The sequence below is a fragment of the Pogona vitticeps genome, chromosome 3 (assembly GCF_051106095.1).
Source record: "Pogona vitticeps strain Pit_001003342236 chromosome 3, PviZW2.1, whole genome shotgun sequence".
Classification (NCBI taxonomy): domain Eukaryota; kingdom Metazoa; phylum Chordata; class Lepidosauria; order Squamata; family Agamidae; genus Pogona; species Pogona vitticeps.
This window is the reverse complement of record NC_135785.1, coordinates 4,176,689-4,191,666: the sequence shown is the minus strand read 5'-3', so window position 1 is coordinate 4,191,666 and position 14,978 is coordinate 4,176,689. Positions and strand designations below refer to the sequence as shown.

At 43.7% G+C, this 14,978-nt stretch overlaps 1 protein-coding gene across 11 annotated transcripts in view; it reads right to left on the bottom strand.

Moving 5' to 3' along the window:
- LRCH3 (leucine rich repeats and calponin homology domain containing 3) overlaps positions 1–14,978 on the bottom strand; it is a 112,059-nt gene that overhangs the window by 62,415 nt on the left and 34,666 nt on the right. For all 11 annotated transcript variants that reach the window (XM_072996342.2, XM_078389736.1, XM_072996347.2 and 8 more), the window contains exons 2-5: positions 8,901–9,045; positions 5,844–5,970; positions 2,365–2,470; positions 2,086–2,222 (exon numbers count right to left, since the gene is read on the bottom strand). In XM_072996342.2, the coding sequence (XP_072852443.2) occupies positions 2,086–2,222; positions 2,365–2,470; positions 5,844–5,970; positions 8,901–9,045 (515 nt within the window). The remainder of the gene's footprint in view (positions 1–2,085; positions 2,223–2,364; positions 2,471–5,843; positions 5,971–8,900; positions 9,046–14,978) is intronic.

The window sequence follows — 14,978 nt, the reverse complement described above, 5'->3', positions numbered from 1 at the left end:
GGCACGCAACAAATCTTTTGAAGTGGCTGCAGCTGGGATTCCCCCTTTCTCTTCCTGTTCTGGGTCCTTTAACTTCCTGTATGTCCCCATGATTCCCCCTTTAACTTCCTGTCTGTCCCCATGATTCCCCCTTTAACTTCCTGTCCGTCCCCATGATTCCCCCTGAAACTGCCACTTCCTGTTCCGATTCTGGTCTTCCGGGCAGCATGGCAGCCACTGGTTTCTTCCCCACACCCTCATTTTGGGCACTCGGGCCGAAAAAGGTTTGCCTCCACTGCATTATATAGATCCACATTTGTCAATTCCAAATCGCATCTGAATATCGTCACTAAATAGTCTCACTTCTCAATGGATGTTTCTGCATATTGTTTTAGGTCATCCATGTATAACAGAAGATTTTAGATCTTGCCACAACGTACAGACAGAGCTGCACATTTGTAAATTCCAAATTTCATTTGGTTAGCTTCACTAAATATTTGCACTGTATTTAGCAGAGATTCTATCTCCGTGGAATTTTTTGCATATAGTTTTAGGTCATCCATGTATAACAGATGATTGACTTTCCTGCTTGTTCTGAAAAATAGTAGCCCAATCCAGTTTTATTTAAAATTATTGACATGGGGATTAATTAGATGTTGAACAGCAGAGGTGGCAAAGAGTCCACTTGAAATATACGTCTTTTGATGCTAGGTTCACCAATTTCTTCACCATAGACTGTTAAGTCAGTTTTCCATTCTTCCATGTTTTTCTTGAGGAACTTCTGAATATTTTTACTAATCCTAATATTTTTAGGAAGGTCTTAATCCAGCTGTGTGCCAATGAGTCTACTACTACGACTACTACTATTACTACTACTAGTACGATGTGACTAGTGACAGCCACACTGGTGGAAGGCATTCTAAATTTGCTGGCATGTCAATCCCTCCGCCTCACAAAGTGCTACACTCTATTCTTTAAATAGCTTGTCCAAGTCCATGAACCTGATTTTTCTGCAGAGCCCCTCCTAGATTGTAATAGGTTCTTCTATTCCGGTCTCCAAGCATATCCCCAGTTCTTTGCTCCTTATGACCGTACCCTCTGCCCAACCGCTGCCATCTGCCTCTCCTTTGCAGCTGGCTCTGTGATAACTTTCTCAGCTTCCCAACTTTCTTCCCAGGCACATTCTTTCTGTTCAGCACCTCACAGATGGCAAGTGTAAAGCACATGTGCACACGAATAGCTGTCCGTTGTCAGTAATGGTTTGCAAACATTGTTCACCAAATACATTACCCAGATGTGAGTTACTCTGGTTTTTTCTGGCATCTTTTGGTAAGTTTGGGACCATTCAATCAACATTGCCAGAGACGCAAATTAAATCCAACAATCCTGGTTTAACTTTGCAGCCCTCGTTTTTAAACTGGCCTAGACATCTAGCCATAATTTTCGGATCTCTTGTATTTTTTTTTCTGCATCGTCCATAGATGAGTGATGCCCCACCAGATGAAGGCCGATACGAGCTGAAAACTAACATTTGTGATTTTATACTGGTCTAACAGAAGTTATAAGCTACTCTTGCCTTTGTATCATGTACAATGATCACATGACTCCCTACCCTTTGGGGTTTTTAAATTTTCATTTGCCAACCAACCCATTTGCCAATAGACAATTTTGCATGCACATGACAGTCTGGCCCTTAACTCAATTGCAGCCTGATTCCCAAAGCCAAATCCTAAAAGTTGAAATAAAGATCTGATTGCCTTTGTGAAAAACATGATCAGCTGAGTGACTCTTATCAACATCCACATAGACATAACACATCCCAATTTTAACCTTCCCAGTTCCAAGTTTTTAAAAGTGTAACACATAAGTATTTTTCACAGATCTTCCATTCCCCAGAGTGTATTCTCTTGTTAGTCACCTGTCCACAAAGAATGCATTAAAGACTGCCTCCTTATAACAGTCAAATATTCCAGAAACATCAACACTTTTGCATTATGCTAAAAAGCAGATATTTCTTCAATTCTTACTCTTCAGAATGCATTTATTACATTAGTAGAAAACATATTCAAACTGAGATTATTGTTTTAACCTTTGATTATACATTACCTGTGCAGGGGGCGACTGCAGGGGGTTGTTATCTAAAGTGATTGTCTGTAAATGCCTGAGGTTCCGGTAGCAAACTGGAATTGTTGTGATTTTATTGCAAGAAAAATCTAAACGAATCAAAGGCAGCTCTGCAAGCTCTGAAGGAGTAAACATACATAAAAAATGCTGGAGTTAAGAAGCAGCAGAAGAAATAGGCACCCACATATATCAGCCAGTGGATTTTGACACGGATCTAAAAATATCAGCAGTTACATAAAACTACTTATCTCCATGTCTTACCTTCAGGTAAATGTACCAAGTGATTTCTTCGGAGATTCAGATCCCGCAGAGATTCCAAATTGCCAATTTGCGATGGAACTGTCTGTATTTCATTACAGCTTACATCCTTGGGAGACAGAAAAAGACCAGCAAATAGTCATCTTCATGTATTTCACTTTGTTTCTTATGGTGTGACTTGGTGTGAGAACAGCGTGTCAGTAAGCTCAGCCAGAGCCTTGTTTTGTAAATGGAAAGTAACGAGTCTTAAGCCCATTCTTAATAGTTCAGCTCATCCCTCTTCCAGTTAACAGCCCAATAACCTATCATATTCCAACTCCAGTTAAAGCTTGCCAGGTAACGGAACAAGGCCTGAGAGTCTTGTAACTGGTGCCTGTGGGGGCAACACACTGCTAAACTAGGAAGACTTAGGGGTGCACTCAGAACAAGATGTATATTGGTCTGACTAGTGTGTGACAAAAATACTTGGTTCACTGATCTGGCTGTCAACAAGTTCACAATTCAACACCAAGATGACTTAGAACGACCAGATTACCATAAAGTTGACTTCAAGGAGACTTTTTTTAGTAAGGAAAGTGGCCATAGTTCTGGGAATGGGTTCTATTCATCCCAGCAGTTACTAAAACACTCCTACAGCTCTTTGGAGTTGTATTGTCTTAGTGAGCTGCTTTTTTCCCTTTTCATTTCTACTATCTTTTTAAAGTTTGTATTTTCTAGGAAGGATCCAGGTCTACTTGAGAGCAACAGATATGATAAACACAGACTTCTCTGTACTCTGCTCTGCACAGCAGTCCCCACTACTCAAAAGACTAGAGAATCTTGCTATGGGGAGACTGAAAGGAAAAAGTTCAGCTTAGCCAAATTGGGGATATATATACCCCCTTCATGGATTGCTACCTTGTCGTGGCGAAGGGGCTTGAGTAATTCAGAGAAACTATGGGCTATGCCGTGCAGGGACACCAAAGATGGACAGGTCATAGTGGAGAGTTCTGACTAAACGCGATCCACCTGAAGGAGGAACTGGCAAGCCACTCAAGGATCTTCGCCAAGAAAACCCCATGAACAGAAACAAAAGGCTAAAAGATATGATGCTGGAAGATGGGACCCTCAGGTCAGAAGGCGCCCAACATGCTACTGAGGAAGAGTGGAGGACAAGGACAAATAGCTCCAGAGCTAATGAAGTGGTTGGCCACAGCTGAAAGGACACTCAGCTGCAGATCCGCCTGGAAGTGAAAGGAAAGTCCGATGCTGCATTGGAACCTGGAATGTAAGATCTATGAACCTTGGGAAGCTAGATGTGGTCAAACAAGAAATGGCAAGAATAAACACTGATATCCTGGGCATCAGTGAACTAAAATGGATGGGAATGGGCAAATTCAATTCAGACGATTACCATATCTAGTACTTTGGGCAAGAATCCTGTAGAAGAAAGAGTGGGAAAAGCTGTACTGGGATACAATCTCAAAAATGATAGAATGATTTCAATACAAATACAAGACAGACCTTTCAACATCACAATTATCCATGTTTATGCACCAACCACCAATGCTGAAGAGGCTGAAAGTGACCAATTTTATGAAGATTTACAACACCTTCTAGAACTGACACCAAAGAAAGATGTTCTTCTCATTCTAGGGGACTGGAATGCTAAAGTAGGGAGTCAAGAAATAAAAGCAACAACAGGAAAGTTTGGCCTTGGAGTTCAAAACGAAGCAGGGCAAAGGGTAATAGAGTGTTTGGTCATCACAAACACTCTTTTCCAACAACACAAGGGACGACTCTACACATGGAAATCAACAGATGGGCAGTACCGAAATCAGATTGATTATATATTATATTCTCTGCAGCCAAAGATGCAGAAGCTCTATACAGTCAGCAAAAGTACATGATTGGAAAATGCTCACTTACTCACAAGCGCACACCGAATTTATGGATTACTGGTAACATTAAGATTAGAAACTGATCTAAAACAATACGTAAAGTGCATCTTTTTTTAAAAGCAGAATTAACCCAAAAGCTATGGAAGCTATGGAAGCTTCAACAGATACCAGAGAACGGTTCCTTGCAGCTCTGGTGGCTATCAATCCATTTCCAGGTAGCATCCAAAATGATGGTTCTAACTTCTAAAGTCCTAAATGGCTTGGTCCAAGCTATCTCAAGGACTGTGTCTCCCTTTATGAAGGCCTGCCCGGGTGTTAAGATAATCAGGAGAAGTCTTTCTCTCAGTCCCACGACGTTCACCAGTGCATTTGGTGGGGATACAAAAGAGGGCCTTCTGTGTGGCTGCTCCCAGACTTTGGAACTCTCTCCCACAAGAGGCCAGGCTAGGCCCATATTTGATGCCTTTCTGCAAGCAGGCAAAGATCTTTCCCTTCAGGCAAAATTTCCCTGAGTGAATGGTTGTCAAGTGGAATTTTTTAAAATTCATTGAATGTGTTCTGGTGTTGCATATGTTTTTTGATCCATTTAGTATTGTATACTCATTGCTACTAATCTTAAATACTATCTTTTAATTGTTGTAAGCTACATTGAGTCCTTTTTAAGATGGGTTAAAATATTTTAGATAGATGGGTTAAAATATTTTAGAATACAACCACTCTAGGCAGCTAGAACATTAATTAGATAGATGGACAGAGAGGGAGGGAGGGAGGGAGGGAGGGAAGGAAGGAAGGAAGGAAGGAGCAGGTGATGGATGGATGGATGGATGGATGGATGGATGGATGGATGGATGGATGGATGGATGGATGGATGGATGGATAGATGGGAGAAAGACAGCAACCATTCAGGTCTGTTTTTCAAGACAAAACCAAGTATCTTCAAATAACTGAATTCAAGCGGAATTCAATAAGGTAACATTCTGCTCCAGGAAACTCCCACCCCTTACCTGACTTGTTCAACACTGATAGTTAGGCTGATTTTTGCTTCCCCCTTTGTGTGCTGAACAAGAAATTGCCAATCAAGTGAAATTCTAATGATGCTATTTTAAAAAATGAGGTATGCAATTAGGGCCGTAATTCATTTCTCTCTCTCTTCAGCCTGTCAAACATCTCATTGTTTAAATAAATTCAACAGTCACTGTAGCATCTGATCATAAAGCTAAACAGAGATGACAAGAATTTGGCAGCCCTCCCACTGATTTCTAAGAGGGCTGGAAAAGGCTGCATGTCAGGCCCTAAAACTAGGCCACACGAAGGGTGTTCAGCCTAATCCCTTGGCAGTCACCACTACTGTGTGAAAAAATGGGTTCTGACAGGAGAATGCAGATAACCTTCTGTCATATTAAGATGTGTAGGGTGGAATTCTTACTGTGATGACTGAACATATGGCAGCCATCCCCAGCTGCAATGCTGGTGCATCACTGAATCGTAAAGGACAGAATTAATCAAACTGGGCAAAAAGTGTATGTATCATCTATGCTATAGATAAGGATTGACAGAATTAAGGAGTCAGATGCTGAACTAATAATACACTGATACACTTACAAGCTCCATGAGGTGCCTGAGCTGTCCGATTTCTTCAGGTAGGGAGACCAGCTTATTATTGCTTGCTATCAAGACTCTCAGGGGCAGGCTGCACAAGTGAACTGGCAAAGTGGAGAGCTGATTCCGGCTTTTTAGAAAGAAGGGGGAAAGAAAAAAACCAACAGTCAGAACAGAACTTGAAACACTGCCAGTTCATGCATAGCATCAGAACACCAAACTACAACAAAACAATTCTATTTCATTGGAAATCCCCTAAAGGAGGCCCTGAGAAGAATACAGGGGCAAAATGAGCCAGGCTTTATCCAAATAAGAAAATAAAACCGATTAATTACTGGCAATTCTAAGGAGTTTCCTTCTTGATTCATATAATACTTTAAGAAGACATATTCTCTACATCAGCTGTGATGCAGAAAGTCAGAGAGGTTATTCTTTAAATAATTAATTCTAGCCATTCTCAAAACTCACGGGAAGTTTTCTTAATGTTTTCTTGCTAGAGTGTAAGAAGACAGATGCCATCCTCAATAAGAATACTCGCTAAATACATGAACTTGGAAAACCTTAACCTACTAATTTTAGTGTATTTATTATATATTTGAAATATTTATAACCTGCCTTTCTCCACAAGAAGGTCCAAAAGGGGTTTACAATGTTCAAACATACAGTATGATTAAAAGGTTAAAAAAAACTATTACAATGTTTAAAACCAATTTAAAATTATCATATTAAAACCAGTGGGTAAAAAAAGGCTTCGAATAGTTCTAAAAAAACATTAAAAATAATGCAAACACAAGAGCCCCCCTCAAGAAAACCCAAAGCGCTTTGGCAGAAAGACCAACCCAAAGAGAGATGTTTTTGCCTGCCAATGGAAGGGCAGTAAAGAGGGGACCAGCCTGAGCTCCCGTGGGAGGGACACACCTTGAGAACAGCAACAGACAAGAGTCTCTATTGCATCCTCACCAAATGGACAAAGGATTGAGGGGAAAAGTCTCCCTTGATGAACTTAAAATCCAGGCAGGCTGCTATAGGGAGAGATGCAGTCCTTCAGACAGCTTGGACCCAAAGTTGTTTAGGGCTTCATAGGCCAAAACTAAGCACTTTGAGTTGAGTCTGGAAATGAACTGGCAGTCAGCTGAGACGTTGCAATGATGGGATTACGGGATCCAGGTAAACAAGTCCATTGACAATCTGTCTATAGCATTTTGGACCTACTGAAGTTTCTAAGGGCAGCCCCATTGAGAGTGTGTGACAGTAATCTAAATGGAAGATGCCTTAAAGTCCCATCCTAGTAAGGCAATAGAATGAAACTGGTAAAAGAAATGAAACTGGTAATAAAAAAAGCATCCAAAAGGTTTGACACAACCAACAGGGACAGCCTTCTCTTCTCCAGGTTCCCCGTTCAATCATCCACCAGGGTGACCAAGGCGGTCACCCTCCCATCACCAGGCCTGAAGCCAGATTGAAATGGATCTAATTAATCCGCTTCATCCAGAAACTCCTGGAGCTGAGAAACCACCACGTGTTCACATGAACTCAGACCGACATAATCTGCAGCTGAATTTAGGTCAGTGAAAACCAGCTACTGACAGGAATCAAGGAATTCAGAATCTGAAGTCTGAAATCATTGGGGCTGCATACAAATTCTCAATTCTGTCTAATAATGTTCTTCTTTAAAAGAAAGAAATTCAATCTTTGCGTTGCAAACTCCTCTCATCAAGCATTGCCCAGAGTCAAATAGCAGCATATAATAAATATTTTGAAACGCACAACCAGAGGAAGTTGTCCTCTGACTCACATCCTTTTCTTTTTAAAAACTCAACGTAAAAAAACACAAAGGAAGCCAAGCACAACTGAATTGGCCTGGAAGACAGTGCCAAAGCAAACGACGGCCTATTTTTACATTGTTTTCATTAGGTGTGCTACAGAAACTGCTTAAAAGAACTTCTGGAAAAACTGTCATGCACTATAGAGCACAGATATAAGAAGATATAACACATGGCAAGCAAGTCAGTACAGATTTAGGTTTTCACAAGAGGACATGCTAAGAAACCTTTGGAACAAAACTAGTACTGAAGGGAACCTAAAAGGAAATTTTCTAGCTCCACTGCCATCCCATCATATCCGCCCAGCTGCAGTCCTTCACAATCACATACGATGACCTGAAAAATCAACGGATCCCCTGGACAGGATTTCCAGTAGAGTACAAAAAGTGCTGTTAGGAAAGGAAACCCAGAGAGCCCTGTTACACTTGCGGAAGTCCTTCAATTACAGCCAGTATTTTCATGGGGACACAGCCCCTTCAAAGCAGCACTGAAGGTTGGAAATGTGAAGTACCCTGTGCCTTTCTCAGACAACACATTACTTTCATTCTTGCCTGGACAAACCTCTCAAGCTGATGAGTCAAAAATTCCATAGGACAGAATTTTGCTGAAATGGGCCAACTATCATTTCCAATTTATGATAACTTTATAAAATAGTGACCGGAGATGGAGGTATTCGTATTTGTATATCCCTGCACAGGTGGAAATAATGAGGGTTATTTCGCCGGTGCTGCCAGCTCTGCGAAAGCTTCCTATCATGCTGCTGTCTGCAATTGATTACCCAGTCCTGGCAGGAGGCGGGATGACAAGCCTCTCTGCTAGGTTGGAAAGTGGCTAATTGTGGAGAACAGCGGAATCTGGGAGCTGGCGGCAGTGGTGAAATTCATCCCGCCTCCTGACAGGACTGGGTAATTGATTGCGGAGAACAGCACGATAGGGAGCTTCCACAGAGCCGGTGGCAGCGGCGAAATAACCCTCATTATTTCCACCTGTGCAGGAATGTACAAATACAAATACCTCCATCTCTAGTCATTATTTTATGAGGTTATTATAAAATAACCCTCGTTATTTCTACCTCTGCGAGGATATTCATATACGAATACTCCCATCTCTAATAATGACCTTTTAAAGATCATTATTGCTCATGTGTTGCGAAAGAAAGACTGCGGATTCCTTTACAGCATCAATGCAGTTATTGAGTACTAATACTAAGAGGTTATTACTACTATGTCATATTTACCTGATATTCAGAAATGTTAATGACTGTAAATTCACAGTGGCTTCTGGAATATAGCGAATGCAGTTCTGGTACAAATTAAGGCTCTCAAGAGACACGAAGAGACAAACTTCTGCAGGCAACTCCGAGAGTCTGTTCCGCGATAAATCTGAAAGAAAAACAAATAAACAATGTAAATCAGTGGAAACGGGTAGAGCACAATGCACCAATACACTATATAACAGGGCACAAACAGGATCTGGGTGGCTCATAACTCAATCACCTGTAAATTCCGTAATTCATAAATCCCTTAGTTTACAGTGCGTGTAGCAGTAATTCACCTGTTGCAGATTGTCAACAGGTAAATTCTGCCTTGTGCGGAAGACTGGAGGAAGAGGAATTTTAGAGAACTATGTACAAGAACAAAAAGGAATGAGGCAGCTCTTGCATGCACTACCTTTATACATGCATCATTGCACACAACCTCTGTAGCTGCCCATATCTGTCTGTCAGTCTTCCTAGCTAAAGGAGAACAGTGAGAAGATGGGAAGTACATTCTTCCGTACACTGAACACAGTGATGAGAACTGACTGTGATGAAGAGGCTTTCAATCACAGTGACCAGCATGGCAGTAAAAACAAGGACATGAATTTAAAAAGGGATTTGCCAATTAACAAAACAAAATGCCTTGTAAAAGGAAGCTGGGATTATGTTTTCTTATACGTTTCATCTGTACAGGTTTTCTGGCGTGCCTCGGCTACTTATTAAAATACAGTATAAATACAATATAAATAATTTGTTGGCGCTCTATACCTCATCCATTCATCTGTAAAAAGGTGAGAGGATAGCCACTCTCTAATAAGAAGTGACATAGGTGCTGAAATGCAAGGATTACGATTTGGAATGGAATCTGGATCCCAAAACACAGAGGCTTAGCTTTATAATAAAAAGTGACTCCAAAGGTTACTGACTGATGTTAACAGCTTCTGGCCTTCCAGTTTTATGAAGAATTTCCTCTCAATTCTCATGATGTTCTGCATGCATGTATTAGTAGCCAGAAAGACTGTGTAAACTGCATGAGCAAGACATCAGACAGACTGGAGCGAGGACGTAGCAGCAGTAAGGCTCAACAGGTGTAGTCATCTAAAGCCAAAACGGCTACCTTAGAAGAGCAGAAGTGGTGGCAGTTGCCTAGCCATAGCACCAGAACCCAATCAACTTGTCTGAAGAAACCCTAGCGTTTGGTAACACTGTGGAGGCCATGACAGCAGCTATCAAAGCTATACTAGTGTGGCAGTTCAGCCCATTATCCTAAGCCTGCTCCCTACCAAGACTCCTTGCATCAGGCAATGTAGCTGATGGACTAGCTAACTACACCAATCAATCACTGTGACAGATCATCTCCCCCTTATCACAACAATACACCCATAACAAAAAACACCCTGATCACAATATTCACCCATTCTCCTGAAAAGGACAAAAAGCTGATCCCACAGCTACAAATACTCAACGATCCCACACACTACACCAGAACACAGAGTTTTAGCTCCTGTCCTCTGAAGATGCCAGCCACAGAGACTGGCAAAAGGTTAGGAAGAAAAACCTCTAGAACATGGCCAAACAGCCTTAAAAACATACAACAACCAATATAGGTAATGATCCCACTGCTCTACAACCCCCAAGAGACAAGGGAGGCAAGCAGTACATTTGCATGTGCACCAGCTGACGGTTCCACTGTTGCACATCCCAGAGATGTGGCAGATGGCTGGATATGTCTCTCTGCATATATATGTGTGCAAGACAGCAAACCGATGTATTAATGAGAATGAGCACTTCAGATATCATGGGGAGGGATCTACAGCAAGACATTCACAGAATCTACATCCTCTGTGGCACAGCCAAAAGGAGAAAAACAAGAAGTCCGCAATTCTAACATTACATATGAACCCTTAACTAAGGCTGATCTTAATTATAATTTGTAGAAACACATAGGTTTCATAACCCAGAAATACGTGGGCTTTGAGTCCTATGCAACAGTGTCCTTTGAACCACAGATTCCTAAGTTTTGATGCGAGAAAATGGGAAATATTTTAATGTTTAGTTCCTTAAGAATATGCAGTAATATGCCACTGGCCAAATCTTGTTATGCAGCCAACTCTGCATTCACAATACAAAGCTACAGAATCAAATCTGAAGTTTGCAGCACAGCAGAAGTGCTATTCCCAAAGCATGTGTTCTAGCCAAAGGTCACAGCAGGAACTGTGCAGTTAATTGTGTGGTTGCACTGTGCAATCCTTGTTGCCTGAGCCTGAGGCCTGGCACACTCAAGATGGCGTAACTTTACATTACGTGAAGACACAGAGGAATTCAGTCTCTTTCTTATGAGGTTGCTTTATGGGCAAAGAGCAACTTGGCTCATCTGATTGTAATTCTTGCCTCGTGCTTGTGGCACAGCGGGAGGCTCAATGCAACTTAGCTGATCAGCATTGGCTGAATATCATATACAGATGTACTGCCTGGTAACAAGGATCACAAAAGCACATACAACTACTAGACACATTTACAGCAAAACTCCAGGCTTTGCTACTAGGCAATAATAACCCATAGTCGCATACAACAGGGACCAGATTTTTGGTTTTCAGTCTAGCAACCATATCAGCAAATTACTAAGGTGCAAGCATATTCTTTTAACATAATGTATAACATATACTTTCCCAAAATGGAGAAATCAGCCAACATTTAAGAAAGAAGTAACTGTGGCGCGTGGGAGCTGGTGGGCAGAATGAACCCAGTTCCCTCTCCTTTCCTTGAAGGAAAAACACACAACACATCTGTTCTGGAGGCAATTATAGGCTTGGGAACAGCCAAGCAACCAACATGCCATGGGTGAAATGATTTAATTTAAGGATATTTCAACCACTGATTTAAATAATAAGGGAGGATCTAAGTTCTAAAAAGATGATACGCCAATTTTTAAAATGTATTCATTTATACACACAGACACATCATATTACAATTAAAAGAGACGCATGTATCTCTAGTCAAGATGCTCTCATGACTTTTCTAAAAAGGAATATATAACAGTATAGGAAAGTAATTCAAAATGAAGAATTTATGTTTGGTTGATTCTACACTTATGTAATAAGATTAAAAAGATCTCTTCCTGGAAGACTAAATGTCCACAACTTTCCAGAAGGAAAAGCTTGGTAATTACCAAGATGAATATTTTTCCACCACATGGAATGTAAATGTTCATGCCCTTCAGTTGACAAGACTCCAAATATTCAAAACTTGCATAATAACAAGCTACAGACTGTAAAATGACTGACCTCTAAAGCCACATACTGTATTTTTGTCTCCATTTGTCCCTAAACACGGAAAATAAAACTTGCTCTGAATGTGTCTTACAAAAGGTGTTGAAGGCACAAGGTTCAATATTTACATTGTTCAGATACCACTGTAAAGCAATTATTAAAGGAGAATTTAACATCCTCTGATTTAAAGCAAATTGGTTTTTAAATCTAAAATCCCATTTTTTAAAATAGAAGGAAAGCGTTTTTCAGGTAGTAGACATTAATAAATACTACCTTGTTTAATGGCTGGGATAAGATGCACTTGTTCAGTTTGCATTTCTTTGGGAACACCTTACTCTCTGACGAAACTTCTACAAAAGCATCCTAAAACAAGTAAAGTATTAGACTGAGGATACTCAATTCTTCCTCTGACCCCTGCCTCCTCAAACTCTCTGAATGCTTCTTTTTCTGCTATCTCCCCCACCGTCTATTCCATATTCCACACCTTAGACTCTATCTATACAGACACCTACTTCTGATTATGAAACTTTATTAAGTATACTGATGGAATAAGAATAAAGTCTGATACTGAGAAAAGGAAATATACTGATCTATTTAAAATATGTTACCCCATCTTTCTCCATAAAGCAGGGGTCATCAACCCCCGGACCATGGCCCAGTGCCGGTCCCCGGGCTTACCGGAACTGGGCCACGGAGACAAGTCTCTGCCCCCCCGCCTCCCCCACGGGGTGTGTCGAACTGGCTGAGGGGTGTGTTTCCATCCTAATGGGTCCCCCAGCACTCCTTTGCTGCAGGGAAGCTGTTGTGGGCAGCCCACCCAGGAAGCGCCAATGGCTGGTCACTGTGCTCGGCGCCATCCCACCCAGGGCGAGCGGCCAATCCTGCTGCTTCCTGCCCAGCTGCGGTCGCCTCTTCCTGGGCGGGAAAGGTGGGCTGGGCTGGGCTGCAAGGGGCGCTGCTCCTCCTCTGTGGAAGAGGATCCAGGAGGGCGGCTTCCCCTCCGCTGCTGCCCCCGAGTGGGGCTGGCCTTCTGGAGCCTCCATCGGAGCCTCGCTCCTGCCCTTGCAGCAGCGGCTCCATTGCTCCTGGCTGCCCTGCCCGGGAGCCCTCGCCTCCTCCTTCTCCGGCAGGGGAAACATCCCCTGCCACCGGAGCCCGGCTTGACTCGCCGATTGAAAGTGCTCAGCAGGGAGGGAGGGGGACGCGCTGGCCTTAGCTCCAAGATGCAGCCTGGGCGGCCCCCTCCCTCCCTGCTGAGCACCTTCCATCGGCTGCCCACCCTCCCTTGCTCTCTGTCCCTCTTCTTCACTTAGCCGGGAAAGAGAAGAGCAGAGGAGCCAGCTGGAGAGGACAGCGGGGTGCCGCCGCTGCCATCCTTGCTGCTCTTCTCTTTCCCGGATAAGTGAAGAAGAGGGATAGAGAGCAAGGGAGGGTGGGCAGCCCTGGGCAAGGCTGGCCCCAGCTGAGGGTTGCCTTTGCCTGGAGATGGGGGGATGGCGGTCAATCCTCGCCCAGGGCTGCCCACCTGCCTGGCTGCACTTGCCGTTCAGCAAGGACTCATCGCGCTGCATGAGAGGGCATGGAGGTGGCTGGGAAGCCATTTCCTCCAGTGCAGCAGGACCGCCCGGACAGCCTCCTTGTCCCGCTTTCTCAGCCTTTCCTGCGTCTTGCCGGTGCACCCCCCCGCCCTCCTCCCTGTCTCCTGGTCTCAGTTCCTCAGTCCCCGTCGGCTGCACATTGTCCCGCCAAAACCACCACCCAGAGGGAGAGAGCTCGTGCCACCTTTTCCCCTCGGGGCGGCCGCTTTGTCCTCGTCTGCCCTGTCAGGGCTCAATCTCTCTCTCTCTCTTTGGCCGTGTTTGTGGGTGGGGGGACGAGAAGGAAAGGGTCTCTCCTACGATTAGTGGGAGTTTGGAGAAAGCACCTCAAACTTGCGTGGGGCGCAAGCCTGGAATGCCTAGCCTTTCTTTCCACATTTCCAAAACCGAAGTCCTGGTTGGGGGGGTCCGGGTCCCTTTCTCGTGGCAAGGAAGGAGAGCCCCTGTCTCGGAAACAGATCTGATTTTTTCGCCAGGCGGGGAAGCTTGCCGTTTGAGGACTGGGGTGGCTAGCTGGGCTAGTTTGGTCTTCACAAAAGTTACTGCCTTGGAAACGCGCCTTGTCCAGGATCGGAGGCGCAGCTGCGCGGACTTTCCTTGGGCATTGGCAAAAACCGGTGAAGCCTAAATGCATACATAGGAAGCCTTCAGGGGGTGGCTGTGTATTTTCGAGGCGAGGAAGGCAGACAGGGGGGGTGCTGGCTGAGCTCTTCCCTCCCGAACCCTTTTCCTGTTCACCATCCCCTCCCGGAAAGCTCCTTTTCTCCAGGGAGAGGCGGGAAGGAAGGATATTACAGCCTCCGCCCCCCACCTCCACCAACACCCCCGAAAAGCCAGTCTAAATGTGCGTCTATCAGGAACTGCATGTTTGCAGTGCAGTCATACCAGGGGAAGGTTACTATTTCCACCACCCCCGCGGACGGACCCAGCAGTTGGAGACAGAGCCAAGTGGGGAGGCCATTTGAATTTCCCGGGCTCTTACGTTCCGCCGCTGGGCCCGTCAACGCTGCTCACTTTCCAGGCGGTGGTGGAAGTGCCGGAGGCCTGCCGGAGGCCTCCCAGCAGCAGCTATGGAAGTCCACGAGGTTGAGGAGGCTTTGGACTGGTAAAATGCTGCCTTTTTCCTTTTTAAAAACTCTTCTGGGTGGGGTTTGGACTGGGGGTTATTTTTCTGTGCTTTTTTGTTTTTG